Raw genomic sequence first — 21,817 nt, forward strand, 5'->3', positions numbered from 1 at the left:
AAATCACCCAACTTGTTGTGGGAAGCTTGTGGAATGCTACCTGAAACATTTGACCCAAGTTAAAAAATGTAAAGGCAATGTTACCAAATACTAATTGAGTGTATGTAAACTTCTGACCCACTGGGAATGTGACTAAATAAATAAAAGCTGAAATAAATCATTCTCTCTACTACTTTTTTGACATTTCACATTCTTAAAGTAAAGTGGTGATCCTAACTGACCTAAGACAGAGAATTCTTACTATGATTAAACGTCCAGAATTGTGAAAAACTGAGTTTAAATGTATTTGGCTAAGTTGTATGTAAACTTCTGACTTCAACTGTAAGTACTCGAACCCTTTCCGCAGTACTTTGTTGAAGCACCTTTGGCAGCGATTACAGCCTTGAGTCTTCTTGGGTATGACGCCACAAGCTTAGCACACGTGTATTTGAGTAGTTTCTCCCATTCTTCTCTGTAGATCCTCTCAAGCTCTGTCAGGTTGGATGGTGAGCGGTGATTTTTAGTTCTCCAGATATGTCCGATCGGGTTCATGTCCGGGCTCTGGCTGGGCCACACAAGGACACAGCATGATGCTGCCACCACCATGCTTCACCGTAGGGTTGGTGCCAGGTTTCCTCCAGACTTGACACTTGCCAATCAGGCCAAAGAGTTCAATCTTGGTTTCATCAGATCAGAGAATCTTGTTTCTCATGGTCTGAGAGTCTTTAGGTGCATTTTGGCAAACTCCAAGCGGGCTGTCATGTGCCTTTTACTGAAGAGTGGCTTCCATCTGGCCACTCTACCATAAAGGCCTAATTGGTGGAGTGCTGCAGAGATGGTTGTCCTTCTGGAAGGTTCTCCCATCTCCACAGAGGAACTCTAGAGCTCTGTCAGAGTGACCATCGGGTCCTCCCTGACCAAGGCCCTTGTCCCCTGATTGCTCAGTTTGGCCGGGTGGCCAGAGTCTTGGTGGTTCCAAACTTCTTCCATTTATGAATGGGACCTTATGTGGACAGGTGTGTGCCTTTCCAAATCATGTCCAATCAATTGAATTTACCATAGGTGGACACCAATCAATTTGTAGAAAAATATCAAGGATGATCAATGGAAACATGATGCACCTGAGCTCAATTTCGAGTCTCATAGCAAAGGGTCTGAATAGTTATGTAAATAAGGTATCTGTTTTTTGTTTTTAATACATTTGCAAAAAATTCTAAAAACCTGTTTTGCTTTGTCATTATGGGGTATATGGTGACAACGAACACAATTGCATTTTATCAATGGCAATTTGAATGCACAGAGATACCGTGCCGAGATCCTGAGACCCATTATCGTGCCATTCATCTGGCGCCATTGCCTCATGTTTCAGCATGATAATGCACGGCCCCATGTTGCAAGGATCTGTACACAATTCCTGGAAGATGAAAATTTCCCAGTTCTTATGTGGCCTGCATACTAACCAGACATGTCTCCCATTGAGCATGTTTGGATGCTCTGGATCAACGTATACAACAGCTTGTTCCAGTTCCTGCCAATATACCACAACTTCGCACAACCATTGAAGAGGAGTGGGACAAGATTCCACAAGCCACAATCAACAACCTGATCAATTATATGCAAAGGAGATGTGTCGTGCTGCACGAGGCAAATGATGGCACACATTTCCACACATTTCTGATCTACGCCCCTACTTTAAAAAAAAAGATATCTCTGACCAACAGATGCCTATTTGTATACCCAGTCATATGACTCAGTAAAATCTTTGAAATTGTTGCATGTTGCGTTTATATTTTTGTTAAGTGTATTTTGAGTGTGTGCCTCTGAGTAATGAGTGGCAGTGTGTCAGCTGTTATGAGTGGGCAGGTAATCTACAGGAATCAACCAGACAGTGGGAAGGCATGATACATCACATGATACTGTCACGACTTCCGCCGAAGTTGGTCCCTCTCCTTGTTCGGGCGGCGTTCGGTGGTCGACTTCACCGGCATTCTAGCCATCGATGATCCACCTTTAATTTTCCATTGGTTTTGTCTTTGTTTTCTACACACCTGGTTTTCATCCTCCAATTAAATGTTAATGTACTTAACCCTCTGTTTCCCCCATGTTTTGTGCGTGGTTGTTTCGGTACATGATGGCTGGTATCTCGACTGGTGCTGTTTTCACCCGTGCGTAATATTTATCGTTTTGTTATTGGTCAAGTGTATTTGTTACCTTGTGCCTTTATTTTGAGTAAAGTACGTTGCTCACTCATTTTGCTCTCCTGCGTCTGACTTCATGCACCAGCTACACTCACCTTCTGACATAATCATGCACCAACCCATATGGAGTCAGCAGGAGGAAACACCCTCGGATTAGGGGTCGAGGAGCGCGTCCAGCAGCAGGCGACCATGATACAACATCTCGGCATCGCCATGGATCGCGTCCTGCAGAATATGGATCGCTGGGAGAGAAGAGGAGTTCCTCCAGCGCCTCCACCAGCACCACCAAGGGCACCACTACTCACCCCTCCTTCACCCGGAACCAGTGGGATTCAGCTCGATCTTCCGAAGGAGTATGATGGGATGGCTGCGGGATGTCAGGGGTTCCTACTCCATCTGGAGCTCTGCCTAGCAACCGTGAGAGCGTGTCCGCCCTCGTCTCTCAGGGAAAGCCCTGGAGTGGGCCAACGCCGTAATGGTAGGAAGGTGAAGCAGTGTTGGACAAATTGGAGGATTTCACCCGTCGCTTCCGGGCAGTTTTCGACCACCCGCCTGAGGGTAGAGCGGCGGGTGAACGTCTCATCCAACATAGGCAGGGGACAAGGAGCACACAGGAATTCCCTCTGGACTTTCGGACCCTGGCCGCCAGCGCTGGATGGAACGACTGGGCCCTGATCGATCACTACCGTTGTAGTTTGAGCGAGGTTGTCCGTCAGGTGTTGGCCTGCAGGGACACCACTCTCACCTTTTACTAGCTGGTGGACCTGTCCATCCGGTTGGATAACCTGCTGGCTACCAGCGGACGTCCAGATAGGGGTCTGTCGATTCCATCCCCCAGCACCACAGCTCCTACACCCATGGAGCTGGGAGATGCTGCACGTAGGGCGACCAGAGGAGGGGCCGGTCCATGCACCATCTGTGGCCGCAGAGGGCACACTGCCGGTCGGTGAAGGAGAGGTTCCTCTGGGAGTCGAGGCAGCAGGCAGGGCACTTTTGTGTCACCCCAGGTGAGTCGGCACCAGGCTCACCCAGAGCCCTCTGTTGCACACATGTTTGTGTATATACATTTTCCTTAGTTTTACCCGCATTCCCAGAATAAGGTACTCGTAGATTCAGGCGCAGCTGGGAACTTTACTGACAGATCATTTGCCCATAGTTTAGGGATCCCTATTGTTCCAGTGGATATGCCCTTCCCAGTTCACGCCCTAGATAGTCGACCATTAGGGTCAGGGCTAATTAGGGAGGCCACCGCTTCACTGGGCATGGTGACGTGGGAGGATCACAAGGAGAAAATCTTTTTTCCCTTATTGACTCTTCTGTGTTTCCCATGGTGCTGGGCATACCCTGGTTGGCCTGTCATGACCCCACTATTTCATGGCAACAGAGGGCTCTCACGGGGTGGTCACGAGAGTGCTCGGGGAGGTGTTCAGGGGTTTCCGTTGGTGCGACTACGGTGGAAAGTCCAGACCAGGTCTCCATCGTGCGCATCCCATCTGAATATGCCGATTTGGCTCTCGCCTTCTGTAAAGAAGAAGGCGACTCAATTACCACCACATCGATGTGGGGATTGTGCGACAAATCTCCTGGTAGACGCAGCAGTTCCCAGGAGTCACGTGTATCCCCTGTCACAGGAGGAGACGGCGGCTATGGAAACATATGTCTCCAACTCCCTGGGGCAGGGGTACATTCGGCCCTCCACTTCCCCTGCCTCCTCGAGTTTCTTTTTTGTGAAGAAGTGTGTATTGACTATCGAGGTAACAACCAGATCACTGTTAGGTACAGTTACCCGCTACCTCTCATAGCCAGTGCGATTGAGTCAATGCACGGGGCGCACTTCTTCACCAAATTGGATCTCAGGAGCGCTTACAACCTGGTGCGTATCCGGGAGGGAGACGAGTGGAAGACAGATTTCAGTACCACCTCACGGCACTATGAGTACCTTGTCATGCCATACGGTTTGATGAATGCTCCATCAGTCTTCTAGGCCTTTGTAGACAAGATTTTCAGGGACCTGTACGGGCAGGGTGTAGTGGTGTATATTGATACTGTACTCCGCTACATGTGTCCCTGGTGCGCAGGGTGCTTGGTCGACTGTTGGAGCATGACCTGTACGTTAAGGCTGAGAAATGTCTGTTTTTCCAACAGTCCTAGGGTACCGCATTTCCACTTCAGGGGTGGAGATGGAGAGTGACCGCATTTCAGCCGTGCGTAATTGGCCGACTCCCACCACGGTAAAGGAAGTGCAGCAGTTTCTAGGGTTAGCCAACTACTACCGGAGGTTTATCCGGGGCTTTGGTCATTACCTCACTGCTGAAGGGGGGACTGGCGCGTTTGCAGTGGTCAGCTGAAGCGGACAGGGCTTTTGGTCAGCTGAGGGCTCCGTTTACCTCGGCTCCCATGCTGGATCATCCGGATCCTTCTTTGGCGTTTATAGTGGACGCGTCCAAGGCTGCGCTCAGGTACGCCACCAAAGCTCCGCCCCTGTGTCTTCTTTTCGAAGAGGGGGCTAAACACCCTTTTGTCATCTGGACTGACCACCGCAATCTGGAGTACATCCGGGCGGCGAGGAGACTGAATCCTCGCCAGGCAAGGTGGGCCATATTTTTTACCCATTTTGTTTCCCCCTATCCTACAGACCAGGTTCCCAGAACGTGAAGGCAGACACACTGTCCCGGATGTATGACACAGAGGACCGGCCCATGGATCACACTCCCATACTCCCGGCCTCTTGCCTGGTGGCACCGGTTGTGTGGGAGCTGGACGCGGACATCGAGCGGGCGTTACGTACAGAGCCCACTCCCCTCCAATGTCCAGCTGGGCGTCTTGACGTTCCGTCTGCTGTCCGCGACTGATCTATTAGGCCCACACCTCACCCTCCTCTGGTCATACGGGCATCGGTCGGACAGTGCGCTGTCTGGGAAGTACTGGTGGTCCAGTACTGGTGGTCCACTTTGGCTAAGGACGTGAGGGTTTATGTTTCCTCCTGCTTGGTGTGCGCCCAGTGCCCCTAGACACTTGCCCAGAGGGAAGTTACAGCACTTACCCGTTCCACAACGGCCGTGGTCGCACCTGTCGGTGGATTTCCTAACGGATCTTCCTCCATCACAGGGTAACACCCCGATCCTGGTCGTTGTGGATTGGTTTTCTAAGTCCTGTCTTCTCCTCCCTTTGCCCGGTCTCCCTACAGCCCTACAGACTGTGGAGGGCCTGTTTACACACGTCTTCCGGCACTACGGGTGCCTGAGGACATAGTATCTGATCGAGGTGCCCAGTTCACGTCAAGGGTCTGGAGGGCGTTCATGGAACGTCTGGGGGTCTCGGTCAGCCTTACCTCTGGTTTTCACCCCGAGAGTAACGGGCATGTGGAGAGAGTGAACCAGGACGTGGGTAGGTTTCTGCGGTCCTATTGCGGAGACCAGCCGGGGGAGTGGGCGGCGTTCGTGCCCTGGGCAGAGATGGCCCAGAACTCGCTCCACCACTCCTCCACTAAACTCTCTCCCTCACAGTGCCTACTGGGGTACCAGCCGGTTCTGGCGCCTTGGCATCAGAGCCAGATCAAGACTCCTGCGGTGGATGACTGGTTTAGGCACGCTGAGGAGACATGGGACGCCGCTCATGTGCGCCTTCAGCGGGGCCGTGAGGCGCCAGAAAACGTGCGCAGATTGCCACTGCATTGAGGCCACGGTGTTCGCACCGGGGAACCGGGTCTGGCTCTCGACCCGAAACCTCCCTCCGCCTGCCCTGCCGGAAGCTGGGCCCACGGTTTGTGGGGCCATTCAAAGTCCTGAAGAGACTGAACGAGGTACGTTACAGGTTACAGCTTCCCCCCGATTATCGAATTAACCCCTCGATCCATGTTGTTCTCCTCAGGCCAGTGGTTGCTGGTCCACTCCAGGAGTCTGAGGTGCGGGAGGTTCCTCCACCCCCTCTGGACATCGAGGGGGCCCTGGCGTATGCAGTTCGATCCATACTGGATTTGAGGCGTCGGGCGAGGGGCCTTCAGTACCTCGTGGAGTGGGAGGAGTACGGTCCGGAGGAGAGATTCTGGGTGCCAGTGGAGGACGTGTTAGACTATCGATGCTGCAGGAGTTCCACTGTCTCCATCCGGATCGCCCTGAGCCTCACCATCCGGGTCGTCCCCGAGGCCGGTGTTGGCGCGTTGCTGGAGCCGTGCGTCAAGGGGGGTACTGTCACAACTTCCCCCGAAGTCGGTCCCTCTCCTTGTTCGTGCGGCGTTCGGCGGTCGACGTCACCGGTCTTCTAGCCATCGCTGATCCACCTTTCATTTTTCATTGATTTTGTCTTTGTTTTCTACACACCTGATTTTCATTCCCCAATTACATGTTCATGTATTTAACCCTCTGTTTCCCCCATGTTTTTGTACGTGATTGTTTCTATGTTCATTTCAGTACATGATGGCTGGTTTCTCGACGGGTGCTGTTGTCACCCGTGCGTAATATTTACCGTTTTGTTATTGGTCAAGTGTATTTGTTACCTTGTGCCTTTATTTTTGAGTAAAGTACGTTGCTACTCATTTTGCTCTCCTGCGCCTGACTTCATGCACCAGCTACACTCACCTTCTGACATGTACAGCTTTAAGAAAAAGGTGGTACCATATTGTCTCTTTGAACTATGACACATATTGCATGAACAATAACATCAACATGAACAATAACTTCAGGGTCTTGTTATTTCATCTACATGACACATTATAACAGCTTAGACTGAAACGCCATGACACTGAATCCAAAATTCACAGGCAATCTAAAATCTGACTGGCTGTCTGGGTGCACTTACATTTCCTTGTATGGCAATATGCCTCTTGGCCACTGCATAGACGAGCCAGAGATGCATTTTAGTTGTTTACCACTCAGAAAAAAAGGTGCTCTCTAGAACCTTAAAAGGTTATTTTGTCCCATTTTGAAGAACCCTTTTTGATTCCCTGTAAGAACCCTTTTGGGTTCCATGTAAAAACCCTTTCCACAGAGGGCTCTACATGGAACCCAAAAGGGATCTACCTTGAACCAAAATGGGTCCCCCTATGGGGACCGAAGAACCCTTTTCGAACCCTTTTTTTCCTAAGAGTGTAGTGGATCTAGGCTAGGGGTTGCAGCTCTGGTTCTCGAGGGTGTCACACTTTTACTCCAACCGAACATTAACACACCTGATTCAAATAATCAACTAATAGTCTTCATTTTAGACCACAATTACAATTTGTTTAATAAGATGTGTGTGTGACACAAATACGGCCCTTGAGGACTGGAACTGCCCAACCTTGATTTAGGGGGACAACTCACCATGGGGCCTGGGGGGCCATGGGGCCCAGGTGCTCCAGGTTGGCCAATAATCTGCATGTGAGAAGGAGACAATCCAATCAGGATGAACCAATATTACTCAAATGGTTACATAATCTCAATTATATAGATTTTGTCATCATATAGCACAGTAAGATCATACACTGACCGTTTCAGGCCTATGAAGTGAGAAAACCTAAGCGTGAAGGAACCTCCCTGATGCTTTATTGGTATCTTGAATAAATGCATTGCCATATGTAGATGTAATACATTTGTATGTCCGTTTTGAGTTAACTTACTGAGGGCCCTTCGGGACCAGGCAGACCAGAATCACCCTTATCTCCTTTCAATCCATTGACACCCTAAGAAACAGAACATTCATTATGACATTCTAAAGAATGCTGCTCAAAGTGTTCAAGACTTAACAAATCAACAGTCAGCATATCTTATCTGTAAATGCTGTCCTACAGAAGAAAGTTATAGTGGTTATTGTCAACGCTGAAGCTATTTCCTATCACTTATTGGTGTCAGGAATAATTTCATATGTGTTAAGATTAGTCGATAGACTTACTGGTAAACCAGGTAAACCAACAGTTCCTTTATCTCCAGATGTGCCAGGGATTCCCATGTCTCCTTTGGAACCTTTGAAACCCTGGGCAGAGGTAGAGTATTCAGAATGACAATCAGAATGGGAAAATGTATTGCAGGGGTGTCAAACTAAATTCCTGGAGTACTGTATGTCTTCCTCCCTCATATTTGATTAATGATTAGTTAGGAACTCCAATGTAAAATGTAAATCTTCAAGAATGGCTTTTGATGGCCTATATCTTTACTAGGCATGACTGGGTACTGAGACATCTGGGTCTACTTACCCTTTCACCATCCAGTCCAGGGAGGCCAGGCATGCCTTGATCTCCCTGAAACAGAGAATGGATTTTGGCAATGGATTTCGCTGCTTGCTGCACACACACATACGAACGCTCACAGAGAGTGATGGATTACCTTGATTCCCGCTGGTCCTGATAGTCCAGGAGGCCCAGGGGGACCCTATATTCACAAGATAAACATTCTATTGTTATTACCATCATATACGTGGCGACAGGTAGCCTAGTGGTTAGAGCGTTGGGCCAGTAACCAGAACAAGGCAGTTAACACACTGTTCCTCGGTAGGCCGTCATTGTAAATACGAATTTGTCTTAACTGACTTGCCTAGTTAAATAAAGGTTAAATAATAATAAAATACACATGTAGTACATGAATATAGGCCAGGGTTGGTGTCAATTCCACTCCAATTCAGTCAATGCTGCAAATAAATAGAAGATAATGTACAATTTGTAAACTCATCACTCAAATTGACTGAAATAGAGTAGATAGACACAAACATATCCTTACACGTTACGAATCACTTGAACATTAACATGACAATGATGATGGAAAGAGATCATAACAATTCCCTCACCAAGGTCACAAGGATAGTGTGGGTCAACTGCAACTAACATAATCAGGAGATCATCTTATTTCTTATGTTTAAAACAATCTCCATATCCTCTGAAAGTAAGTGTCTATTTATAGTATAGCAAAGTTAATTTGATAGGTGTACTTTAATATAAATAGAAGATACCAAGGAACTAAGATCACCATAAGCCAGAAAATGTGAATATGTTCAACACCGTTATTACAATATTAAATATTAATCTGTTAATACACATGAACTTTCTAGGTTACACATATTGCCATGAAAGGTGATACATGGTAGCCTGAGTGCCAGTCTGTTTGTGCTATCATGCTAACTCCTTGTCATTCCCTGTCATAATACCAAACAGTTTGGCTTGACAATGACAGCAATGGAGTTCCAAAAAGTACAAACAGATCTGGGACCAGACTAGCAACATGGTGGTGTACACACATGCACTTCTTCAGAGTTGGGATAGTTTGTGGGGGTTAATGTCCAGTGTCTTTTAATGATTTACGACATTGTGATGGACTTCAATACATTTCTTTCACACTTGAGTGACCACTCCCAACATGAAAATACTTACGCCATCTCACAGAAGCACAAACACGTCATTTAGGAATTATCGTTGTCTTAGTGTTAAGCAACAATGTGTGGGAGTTACATGTTAGCTGGGAAAAGAGGATAATGAGCAGGGAAGGGCAGGGTGGGGTTGGGTTCATGACGGGTCAATGGTACATCACTTAAACAGAATAGAGGTGAATTACCATCACTGTAATAGTGGTAATCTTCTGTAGTCGGCCAGGGAGGAGGCAAAAGATAAGATAACTGGTTATGCACAAAATAAACCTGTCAGCATGCTATAGTTCTCCCTCTTCACTAACCTAGCATACAAACTGTGCCAGATAGAATTTGAACTGTCTGGAGTATTTGAAAGCATTGTACAGTACTCAGATGTAGGTTCACAAGCAATTTTATTAGTCAGATAGTAGGATAAGAATGAGATCCTCTGTTGTAAAGGTGTCATAATGCTTTAAAAGGGGACTGTAGTAGATTGCCTGACATCCACTGAAGCACAAAATTATAAATTTTCAAGAACATTAAAGAAGATGGAATTTTAATGCTGTAAATTTGACATGATTGTGGTGGGGGCCACATAAAAATATTTGACCATTAACCCAAATCAAAATAGTACTTAATCTGGTTCATCTAACAACTCATCTATCTCAAAAAGGAATGCAGCTCAAAACTGACATACTGTACAGCAAGCAACACAATTGGCCAGACATTAATGTTTAACTTAAAGGAAAAATCCACCCAAAACCACAAATTCCTATAATTTACTGTAACCACGTTTCCATCCACAGTTTTTATGCGAGTAAAGTCATAACGTATAATAAAAAAATCACGACAGCTGTGATGGAAACAGGTCGTTACGCTAGAATTGTATAAATGCCGATATAATGTGTTCGTTCGACATGGTAGGATCTCTTTCTGTTAATAAAATGTATTATGCGAGAAATGGTGGTGAAATGCCTTTATGCACAAATATTGACATAACAACCATCATATTGAAGTAAACTTGGAGTCACGCGATTATATGGTGTGTGGTCCTCACATTATGACTATGATGCAGTTTATTACGCTACAGATGATTAAGGTGATCTTGATGTTCCTTTCCAATGAAGATGGAGGGTCTTATTCTGGTGACATGATGATCGATGCTTGACTGCTTATCCATAAGCATCTCATCATGTACAGTGCCTTCAGAAAGTATTCAGACCTCTTGACTTTTTCCACATTTTGTTACATTACAGCCATATTGTCACGTTCGTCATAGTGAGGAGACCAAGGTGTGATATTGCGTGATATGAATACATCTTCTTTAATTAACGAAGAACATTAAACAAACTAACAAAATAACAAAACGAACATGAAGTTAATACAACGAGTGCTGACATGCAACTACACATAGACAATAACCCACAAAACCAAAAACTGTCGTCTCATCCCGTTGCCCGGTCTCCCTACGGCCCTGCAGACTGCGGAAGCCTTGTTTACCCATGTCTTCCGGCACTATCGGGTGCCTGAGGACATTGTTTCTGATCGGGGCCCCCAATTCACGTCCAGAGTTTGGAGGGCGTTTATGGAGAGACTGGGGGTCTCGGTCAGCTTAACCTCGGGTTTTCACCCCGAGAGTAATGGGCAGGTGGAGCGCGTAAACCAGGATGTGGGCAGGTTTCTCCGGTCATATTGCCGGGACTGGCCTGGTGAGTGGGCGAGGTATGTTCCTTGGAGTGAGCTCGCTCAGAACTCCCTCCGCCACTCCTCAACGAACATGTCCCCTTTTGAGTGTGTGTTAGGTTACTAGCCGGTCCTGGCCCCATGTCATAAGAGCCAGACCGAGGCTCCTGCGGTAGAGTGGGTACAGCGCTCCAAGGACACCTGGAAAGCCGTCCAGGAATCGCTAAGGTTAGCGGGAGAACGGCAGAAGTGGAGCGCTGACCAGCACCGCAGTGAGACCCCCGTGTTTGCACCGGGGGACAGGGTCTGGCTCTCGACCCTAAAACTGCCCCTCCGCCTGCCCTGTCGGAAGCTGGGGCCGCAGTGTGTGGGGCCGATCAAAGTCCAGAGGAGAATAAACAAGGTGTGTTACAGGTTACAACTTCCTAGATATTATCGTATTAACCCCTCGTTTCATGTGTTCACTCCTCAGGCCAGTGGTGGCTGGTCCCCTGCAAGAAGGTGAGGTGCCTGAGGTCCCTCCGCCCCCTCTGGACATCGAGGGGTCCCCGGCATTCTGGACTCAAGACGCCGGGTGAGGGGCCTACAGTACCTCGTGGACTCGGAGGGGTACGGTCCGGAGGAGAGATGCTGGGTTCCGGTGGGGGACATTTTGGACCCTTCTCTCCTGAGAGATTTCCACCGCCTCCACCAGGATCGACCGGCACCTCGTCCTCCGGGTCGTCCTCGAGGCCGGTGGCGGCGCGCTGCGGGAGCCGTGCGTCAGGGGGGGGGGGGTACTGTCACGACATCCGCCGAAGTTGGCTCCCCTGCGACAACCGCCGTCCTACTAGCCGCTACCGATCCCTTTTTCGTTTGTCTGTTGGTTTTGTCTTATTAGTTTCACCTGTGTTTATTTTGGTTTAATTAGCTTCCCTATATGTAGTAGAGCCAGACCGATAATGTTTACCTGCCTTTGTTTTGTGCAGGATTGTCTTAATGTTATGTGTGTGCATGTTAGGTAGTGGTGTATTTTCTTTACTTGACACCCTGTGGTTTTTGAGTTGTCTTGTATAGTGCCCTGCGCCCTGTATTTTGTTGGGCTTATTATTTTGGTGTGCAAGAGTAAAGCACTTCAACTCAGTTACTCTCTCTCTCTCTGCGTCTGATTCCTGCACCCACCTAGTCCCGCGTGACAGCCATCTAGCATAGTGCCCTTTGTTTTGTTACAGGTGACAGTTTTGATACTCATCACTGCATGCTGTATCCAAAGGTTGGCTGGACTTCTCTAAAGACCTGTAGATCTCTACATTACTCCCTTTATGTTTACAAGGCCCTACTTCATAAAATTCCTTCTTATCTAACGTTGTTGTTGAAGTATACAGTTCACAAGATTGTTTAACTCTTGAGGTTCCTCAGGTCTCCATGGAGCTAGATAAATCTGCTTTTAGTTTTAATGCTGGAACAAAATTCAAAATTAATTTAATCTTGATGTTCTAGTGCCATTCTGGCAATTTAAAGAAATGATTGGGAACTTATTTGTGGAGGAATGTAACAGTTTTCCTGGGTGATTTGTGATTTTTTATTTGTGCTACCCATGACTGTATTTTTGCATTTTAATGTAAAAGAGACCTAGGTCTCAAAATGTTTTCCCTGTTAAAATAAACGCAAATAATAATAATAAATACAGAAACCAGGTACCCTCTCTCTATATGTACATATATATAAAGTATCTAATGGGAATCCGGAATAATACAAATGGCACACATACACAATCCATGTCTCAATTGTCTCGAGGCTTAAAAATCCTTCTTTAACCTTTCTCCTTTTCATTAATCTCCATAGCTTTCACCTGGATACACCATGTCAGTCTGTCATGCAAAGAAAAGGTGTTCCTAATGTTTTGTACACTCAGTGTATATAACTTTTTTATAATTTTTTTATTTTTTATTTTTTACAAATGATAGAATTTTTCTTCCACTGACATTACAGAGTATTTTAATCCCACTTTGTAACATAACAAAATGTGGAAAAAGTCAAGCGGTGTGAATACTTTCTGAAGGCACTGTAGTTAGACACAATAATACAATTGTCAATATCAGCATGTGAAGTAGCTAATTGGCTGTAAAATTGCCTAAACAAGCTGCATCAATATAGGGATCTACAATATCACTATGTTCAAGCTGGAGATCGATGTGCCTTGACTGAAGAGGCAGACAAATGGCAGACATATGGTGGACCCTCTTTTAAATTACATATTTCTCGAGGTAGGAATATCGCAAAAAATATGATCAATGCCTCATTCGAGTGAAGACAACCTCCTGATTAATGACATCGGCCAAGATTTAAATTTGACATGTATGATAGACATTTTTGCGTTCTAAAAGTCTTAATCCTATTAACTTCCAGTGTAGTGAGAGCGGCTTTATTGCAATGCCATGTCATACTGGCCTGCTTGAACGGCAATAGCTCAGATACACACATGAAAACATGAAATTACCCCGGGAATCGGTAGAACATCGCTCAGAGAAGCACAAAAGCAACATAACATTCAAAATGGGTGAATCTTTCCTTTAAGCTGGAGACCATCGTGTTTCTGACCTGTAAAGCTTCTTGGATGTTCCCGTTGTAATCAATGATTTCAGTGGCTCCTTGGTCACCTTTCTGCCCAGGGGGTCCCTGCGTGTGTTTAACATTTAGATGTTAATTAAAATCCAAGTTCAATATAATTAAACACCAATACAATATTTTAAAGGCATAGTTTACTCAAAACAATCTTTAGTATTTAATTTCATTTGTCCACCATTAATACAATCCCGAAAACTATTTGCATGTCAAAAAACAGATCATTACAGTTTTGAAGGTGCTCTATTTGGAGATGTTTTTTATTTTTAGGATTGTATTATATTTTGTTCATATATGACTTATTTGAACAAAATACAAAACATATTGTTTTGAGTGAACTATCCCTTTAAGTTAGAAATTTGGCTGCTCTGAAACCCCACCCCCCCAAACAAGTAAATTCACATGAGCAACACGAGGCCTAAATTCATGCACTACCAACATTTTCCAGTACACAGCTTTTACCTACTACAGTAGCTGTATTATGCTTTTGACAATAGACCTATATAGTTATCAGGTGCCTGCCTAATTACTGTATTTTCTTTAGGATAATACCAGGATGCATCTTAGGTTGACAGAGGTAATAATTTAATATCAAAAGGATTATTTTAATGTATTTGATCTCCTCAACTTAATGAAATTCATCTCAGAGGATTTGCATGGTGGAGTTTAGCATTATATTTGTTTATTTTCATTGCATAGTTCAAACAAGTTTGTGCCCATGGATTTAAGTCTGCAGTAATAGAAACAGATGACAAATCATCTTTTGGTACTCTTTATCGAAACATTGACACCTCTGATAGTTAAATCAGTCAGAGCAGGATATGGGTATAGTATATAATGTAATACAAGTACAATATCAATAGTGCCACTAGTGCAACACTCCCCTCTGGTGGATATTAGGCTTTTAGTACCAAGTTTCATTGACGATGCACAAGGGGGAAGAGCAACTCAAAAAGTGCATTGTTCATTGTTTTTGTATACAAAGTTGTGTGTAATAGAAATGTTCTCAATATGACATATGAGGATGAACAATGTCCTCTAGTGTTTATTGAGTATTCAGGGCCCTACTAGTAACAAGTGCAACAAGTGTAACTTTACTGATATATTATGTTGTTGTTTTTTTATATTCTGTTGAGTGCACTCACCCATGGTCCCATAGAGCCCAGGTCTCCCTTGTCTCCTGTCTCTCCCTGAGTTAGTAAGAAAAGGCTGTAAGATGTAGGAACATGCATGGAGTACAGTAATTTATCACAAACAGACCTACAGTGGCTTAAAACAGAGTAGAATAATACATAATCCATTTGCTGACAATGCCACTTGTTTTATTTTCCCCATGAACATTTACTCATTGGGAATGTGCAGTGTGCACTTTGTAATTGTTCTCAAGAGTGATTCCTCAATATATCAGTGTTGGCTAATCATCATCAGCCATAGTGGAACTGTAGATATGTCATAAAAAATACAAAAATCAGGTGTCATGCACTGACCTTTGAACCTCTAGGGCCTGGGTTCCCTGCCTCTCCTGGCCCCCCCTGCAGGAGAGGTAGACAGACAAGGAGCATCAGGAGAGTAGTAAGTCACCACATGACCCCTCAGTATGAGCAAACACTTTTGATTGTAAGACAGGGCCATACTACAAATAGGCATTTGTATGACTAAGCATTTTACATGCTCTGACTTAAAACATTTTCCAGTCCACATAAGAGAGGAATATCATATTAAACCAAAGGTGGCACGGAAGGGTAACCATACTTGTATTGTTGATGAATTGTTTTATGTTTGCTTCATCAAATCTAATGGCCTTTTGGCATAATAAGAAATCCAATCAAAATGTGTTTCTTTGAACTCCAGTCCCTGTAAATGGAGGGTTTAAGCTTGTGACTCTACACATTTTGGACACATTTTCTATTTAATTGTTTCAGATTATGTTTCAGATTATTTTGTGCCCAATAGAAATGAATGGTAGATAATGTATTGTGTCATTTTGGAGTTGTTTGTATTGTTTCTAAACATTGATGATTATGGATAATCCTGAATAAAATGTGAAAAACTGAGTGAGAAAGTTACAGAAGCACAAATATCATACAAAAAATGCTAACCTACCCTGTTATTGTAATGGTGAGAGGTTAACATGTCTTGGGGGTAGTCATTGCATGCTGTGAATATAGGACCAAATACTACTAATACACATACAGTAAAATGGTGGGCCTATGGTGGAACTGTAGTCCCAACACCTAAAATGGTGGGACTATGTTCAAAAAGTGCTGTAATTTCTAAACGGTTCAATCTCAAAGTATAATTTCAATTCGAAAGTGCTGGAGTACAGAATCAAAACAACAAAAAATGTGTCACTGTCCCAAAACTTCAGGTGCTTACTGTATAAAACTGCACAGACTGCACTGCCCCTTTAAGCCAATATTCTGAATGCATACAAAGCAGAATATGTTACTTGATCAATGTGTAATATAAGGAAGGCCTCTACCGTTGATCAAAGTTTGTAAAAACCTTAATTTACTGAATCTTTCTAGTTTATCAGAACCTTCCTAGTCTTCTGTGAAGTCAAGGCTTGCTTCACCTTGCATGTTTGGAAACATAAAAGCCACTAGAGAGCATCAAATGCTGTACCAATGATCGAAAAGGTAGAGCTTAGAATGTTAGATAAAGAACATGCACTTGCTTGAATCTCTTGCTCAAATCACATCACTGAATGGTCTCTCTCTCTCGTGTCCCAGGCCAGCCCCCCCAACACTGACCTTTTGACCGGCCTGTCCAGGCTCGCCCCGCTCTCCCTTGCCTGGTGGGCCAAGTTCCCCTCGCTCGCCCTACAGACAGAAGAGAAGAAAGACACTTTCAGGGACTGGGGCCTGGAGGACTCTCTCTCTGACCCTTTTACCCATGGATGGAATGCCCATCTCATCATTAGATGAACACACTTGTCTGAGAGGTCAACCAAACTGGAGGGTTGGCCAATCTTCAGGTTTCAGGATTCCATGTGTAAAAATGTATGTTGAGTCAAGCAACATACTGTATCTCCTACTACAGTGGTTCCCAACGGTTACTGTACCACCAACTGAATTAAAGTAACTAACTTTGGCCTTCCGGATAGCCTGAATGCAACTATTTCTCAGTTGCCTGAACGAGAGCCTGCACGAGAGTATGCATGTGCCGAGCCTTTCGCCAAATGAAATTCTTGGGGTGGAGTAACTCTGCAAGATCACGGTCGCATGGGCTGTAGTCCGTGGAAAAAAAACAATCATGGGGTTGATTTGTCCTGGTTTCCATTCGTGCCATTGAGTAGGTTTTAACATTCAGTCTCTCTAGCATGGATATAGGCCTGGTCAATGACACTCATATCATACCCACATTGCACGAACCTGGCGCACATATCATTAGCTTTGCGCTCAAAATCTATTTCAGTAGTACAGTTAAGCCAGAGTAACTGCCTCAAATTAGTCCTTTTGGAAGTTTCTCTTGGTAAGACCTTTTGTTAGATCTCCTAAAGTTTACTAAGTTATAAATGACCATGACAATGACAGTGATAGATCTGATTGTCATTTTATTTACCTTGTCACAGCATTCTCGGATAACAGTCTTTTAACAACCCACATTCACCCATCTGTTTGTGTTAGCCATCCACTCACACACTACTGTATATGCAAGGCATACATGGTTTATGACCCATATTTGACTGTTATTGATCAAATTGAAACGTACCTTGGTTCCCGGTAGTCCTGGGAGCCCTGGTTCTCCCTGAGGTCCTAGGAATCCAGGCTCACCCTGTAATCAGGAAGGAGATAAGAGATGTGTCATAAAATAGCTAATTTACACTGTTATTATTTTTTATTTCAACAAAGAAGATTTTGTAAAGGGTTGAGTAAATGAGGTACACAGGTACTCATGGGCGCACACACACACATGCACTCCTCTCAGAATTCAATTCAAGGGCAGTCTAAGCAAGCCCTAACTTAAGTGTATTTAGCTTAACTGTATATACTGTACAGTTGAAGTCGGAAGTTTACATAATGGAGTAATTAAAACTAGTTTTTCAACCATTCCACACATTTTTTGTTAACAAACTATAGCTTTGGCAAGTCGGATAGGACATCTACTTTGTGCATGACACAAGTCATTTTTCAAACAATTGTTTACAGACAGATTATTTAACTTATAATTCACTGTATCACAATTCCAGTGGGTCAGAAGTTTACATACACTAAGTTGACTGTGCCTTTAAACAGCTTGGACAATTCCAGAAAATGATGTCATATCATTTAGAAGCTTCTGATAGGCTAATTTATATCATTTGAGTCAATTGGAGGTGTACCTGTGGATGTATTTCAAGGCCTACCTTCAAACTCAGTACCTCTTTGCTTGACATCATGGGAAAATAAAAATAAATCAGCCAAGACCTCAAAAAAATAATTGTAGACTTCCACAAGTCTGGTTCATCCTTGGGAGCAATTTCCAAACGCCTGAAGGTACAACATTCATCTGTACAAACAATAGTACGCAAGAATAAACACCATGGGACCATGCAGCCGTCATACCGCTCAGGAAGGAGATGCGTTCTGTCTCCTAGAGATTAACATACTTTGGTGTGAAAAGTGCAAATCAATCCCAGAACAACAGCAACGGACCTTGTGAAGATGCTGGAGGAAACAGGTACAAAATGATGTATTTGTATTTGGAGGACACCTCGTGGAGTTGCAATGATCATGAGAACGGTGAGGAATCAGCCCAGAACTACACTGGAGGATCTTGTCAATGATCTCAAGGCAGCTGGGACCATAGTCACCAAGAAAACAATTGGTAACACACTACGCCGTGAAGGACTGAAATCCTGCAGAGCCCGCAAGGTCCCCCTGCTCAAGAAAGCACATATACATGCCCGTCTGAAGTTTGCCAATGAACATCTCAATGATTCAGAGGACAACTGGGTGAAACTGTTGTGGTCAGATGAGACCAAAATGGAGCTCTTTGGCATCAACTCAACTCGCCGTGTTTGGAGGAGGAGGAATGCTGCCTATGGCCCCAAGAATACCATCCCCACCGTCAAACATGGAGGTGGAAACATTACGCTTTGGGGGTGTTTTTCTGCTAAGGGGACAGGACAACTTCACCGCATCAAAGGGACGATGGAAGGGGTCATGTACCGTCAAATCTTGGGTGAGAACCTCCTTCCCTTAGCCAGGGCATTGAAAATGGGTCATGGATGGGTATTCCAGCATGACAATGACCCAAAACACATGGCCAACGCAACAAAGGAGTGGCTCAAGAAGAAGCACATTAAGGTCCTGGAGTGGCTTAGCTAGTCTCCAGACCTTAATCCCATAGAAAATCTGTGGAGGGAGCTGAAGGTTCGAGTTGCCAAACGTCAGCCTCAAAACCTTAATGACTTGGAGAAGATCTGCAAAGAGGAGTGGGACAAAATCCTTCCTGAGATGTGTGCAAACCTGGTGCCCAACTACAAGAAACGTCTGACCTCCAAAACAAGGGTTTTGCCACCAAGTACTAAGTCATGTTTTGCAGAAGGGTCAAATACTTATTTCCCTCATTAAAATGCAAATTAATTTATAACATTTTTGACATTTTTTTCTGGATTTTGTTGTTATTCTGTCTCTCACTGTTCAAATAAACCTCCCATTAAAATTATAGACTGATCACTTCTTTGTCAGTGGGCAAACGTACAAAATCAGCAGGGGATCCATACTTTGTTCCCTCACTGTATATATAGGACAGAGACTTCAAAACCTTATTTCTTATGATTTTTTTACTGTCTTTTTTGCCATTGATGAATGTGTCCCACCGTGCTTGTTAAGTTCAACCAATACCATACCTTAGAGAAGTTCTATATTTTTAAGTTGTAGGAGAACATTTGAGTATTACATTAGTAAACTCAGCAAAAAAAGGACCCTGTTTTTCAAAGATAATTTGTAAAAATTCAAATAAAATCCAAAATCCAAATATCTTCATTGTAATGAGTTTAAACACTGTTTCCCATACTAGTTCAATGAACCGTAAACAATTAACGAACATGCACCTGTGGAACGGTCATTAAGACACTAACATCTTACAGACGGTAGGCAATTAAGGTCACAGTTATGAAAACTTAGGATAATAAAGGGGCCTTTCTACTGACTCTGAAAAACACCAAAAGAAAGATGCCTAGGGTCCCTGCTCAAGGGACCATAGGCATGCTGCAAGGAGGCATGAGGACTGCAGATGTGGCCAGGGCAATAAATTGCAATGTCCGTACTGTGAGATGCCTAAGACAGCGCTAAAGGGAGACAGGACGGACAGCTGATCCTGAGGCATGCTGCAAGGAGGCATGAGGACTGCAGATGTGGCCAGGGCAATAAATTGCAATGTCCGTACTGTGAGATGCCTAAAACAGTGCTAAAGGGAGACAGGACGGACAGCTGATCCCGAGGCATGCTGCAAGGAGGCATGAGGACTGCAGATGTGGCCAGGGCAATAAATTGCAATGTCCGTACTGTGAGATGCCTAAGACAGCGCTAAAGGGAGACAGGACGGACAGCTGATCCTCCTCGCGATGGCAGACCACGTGTAACATCACCTGCACAGGATCGGTACATCCGAACATCACTCTTGCGGGACAGGTACATGATGGCAACAACAACTGCCCGAGTTACACCAGGAATGCACAATCCCTCCATCAGTGCTCAAACTGTCCGCAATAGGCTGAGAGAGGCTAGACTGAGGGCTTGTAGGCCTGTTGTAAGGCAGGTCCTCACCAGATGTCACCGGCAACAACTATGGGCACAAACCCACCGTCGCTGGACAAGACAGGACTGGCAAAAAGTGCTCTTCACTGACGAGTCACTGTTTTGTCTCACCAGGTGTGATGGTCGGATTTGCATTTATCGTTGAAGAAATGAGCGTTACACAGGGACCTGTTGGCTCGGAGGGTGAGGGCTACCCTCCCCACTTGCAGGTGCCTTGGTGGAAGAGTGGGGTAACATCTCACAGCAAGAACGGGCAAATCTGGTGCAGTCCGTGAGGAGGAGATGCACTGCAATACTTAATGCAGCTGGTGGCCACACCAGATACTGACTGTTACTTTTGATTTTGACACATTATTCCATTTCTGTTAGTCACATGTCTGTGGAACTTGTTAAGTTTATGTCTCAGTTGTTGAATCTTATGTTCATACAAATATTTACACAAGTTAAGTTTGATGAAAATAAACGCAGTTGACAGCGAGAGGACGTTTCTTTTTTTTGCTGAGTTTATAACATTGTTAGATTCCACAAGCATTCAGCCCTTTAAAAAAAAGTAAAACCAGGGTTAAATAAAGTGGAAAGGATTTTTACAAGGCAAACAGGTTACAAGCATACCAAAGTGGTACAAGCAAACAAACCAAAACAGCAACAAACATTTTAACACACGTGTTTTAGCATTCCTTGCATTCACATGTTTTAGCTCAGTAATGCAATCATTTGTTCTGAGTGTACAATGCTGTGAATTGTGTTCATCATGGCAGATTTGAGCATTGAGTATACTGTATCTAAACCTGTGTTTGTTTCAAGGCATTAACCCCCCTCTCACACACTTTTTTCTCTCTAATTTTGTGATATCCAATTGCGATCTTGTCTCATCGCTGCAACTCCCCAACGGGCTCGGCAGAGGCGAAGGTCGAGTCATGCGTCCTCCGCAACATGACCCACCAAACCACACTTCTTAACAACCGCCCGCCTTACCCGGAAGCTAGCTGCACCAATGTTTTGGAGGAAACACCGTTCAACTGATGACCCGAAGTCAGCCTACAGGCGCCCGGCCCGCGACAAGGAGTCGCTAGAGCGTGATGAGCCAAGTAAAGCCCCCCGGCCAAACCCACCCCTAACACGGTTGATGCCGGGTCAATTGTGCGCCGCCCTATGGGACCCCCGGTCATGGCCGGTTGTGACACAGCCTGGGATAGAACCCAGGTCTGTAGTGATACCTCAAGCACAGCGATGCAGTGCCTTAGACCGCTGCACTGAAGTGAATATTAAGTACTCTTTTGCCCAACATATCATCATTAT

General features: G+C 44.8%; 1 protein-coding gene across 2 annotated transcripts in view; it reads right to left on the bottom strand.

Annotated features, from left to right (window-relative positions):
- LOC139416220 (collagen alpha-1(XXV) chain) overlaps window positions 1–21,817 on the bottom strand; it is a 44,741-nt gene that overhangs the window by 20,434 nt on the left and 2,490 nt on the right. For both annotated transcript variants that reach the window (XM_071164630.1, XM_071164629.1), the window contains exons 3-13: window positions 17,487–17,549; window positions 16,526–16,594; window positions 15,260–15,304; window positions 14,918–14,962; window positions 13,749–13,826; window positions 9,692–9,715; window positions 8,474–8,518; window positions 8,344–8,388; window positions 8,043–8,123; window positions 7,771–7,833; window positions 7,475–7,525 (exon numbers count right to left, since the gene is read on the bottom strand). In XM_071164630.1, the coding sequence (XP_071020731.1) occupies window positions 7,475–7,525; window positions 7,771–7,833; window positions 8,043–8,123; window positions 8,344–8,388; window positions 8,474–8,518; window positions 9,692–9,715; window positions 13,749–13,826; window positions 14,918–14,929 (399 nt within the window). In that variant the 5' untranslated portion in view covers window positions 14,930–14,962; window positions 15,260–15,304; window positions 16,526–16,594; window positions 17,487–17,549. The remainder of the gene's footprint in view (window positions 1–7,474; window positions 7,526–7,770; window positions 7,834–8,042; window positions 8,124–8,343; window positions 8,389–8,473; window positions 8,519–9,691; window positions 9,716–13,748; window positions 13,827–14,917; window positions 14,963–15,259; window positions 15,305–16,525; window positions 16,595–17,486; window positions 17,550–21,817) is intronic.

Source organism: Oncorhynchus clarkii, chromosome 9, assembly GCF_045791955.1.
Source record: "Oncorhynchus clarkii lewisi isolate Uvic-CL-2024 chromosome 9, UVic_Ocla_1.0, whole genome shotgun sequence".
Lineage (NCBI taxonomy): Eukaryota > Metazoa > Chordata > Actinopteri > Salmoniformes > Salmonidae > Oncorhynchus > Oncorhynchus clarkii.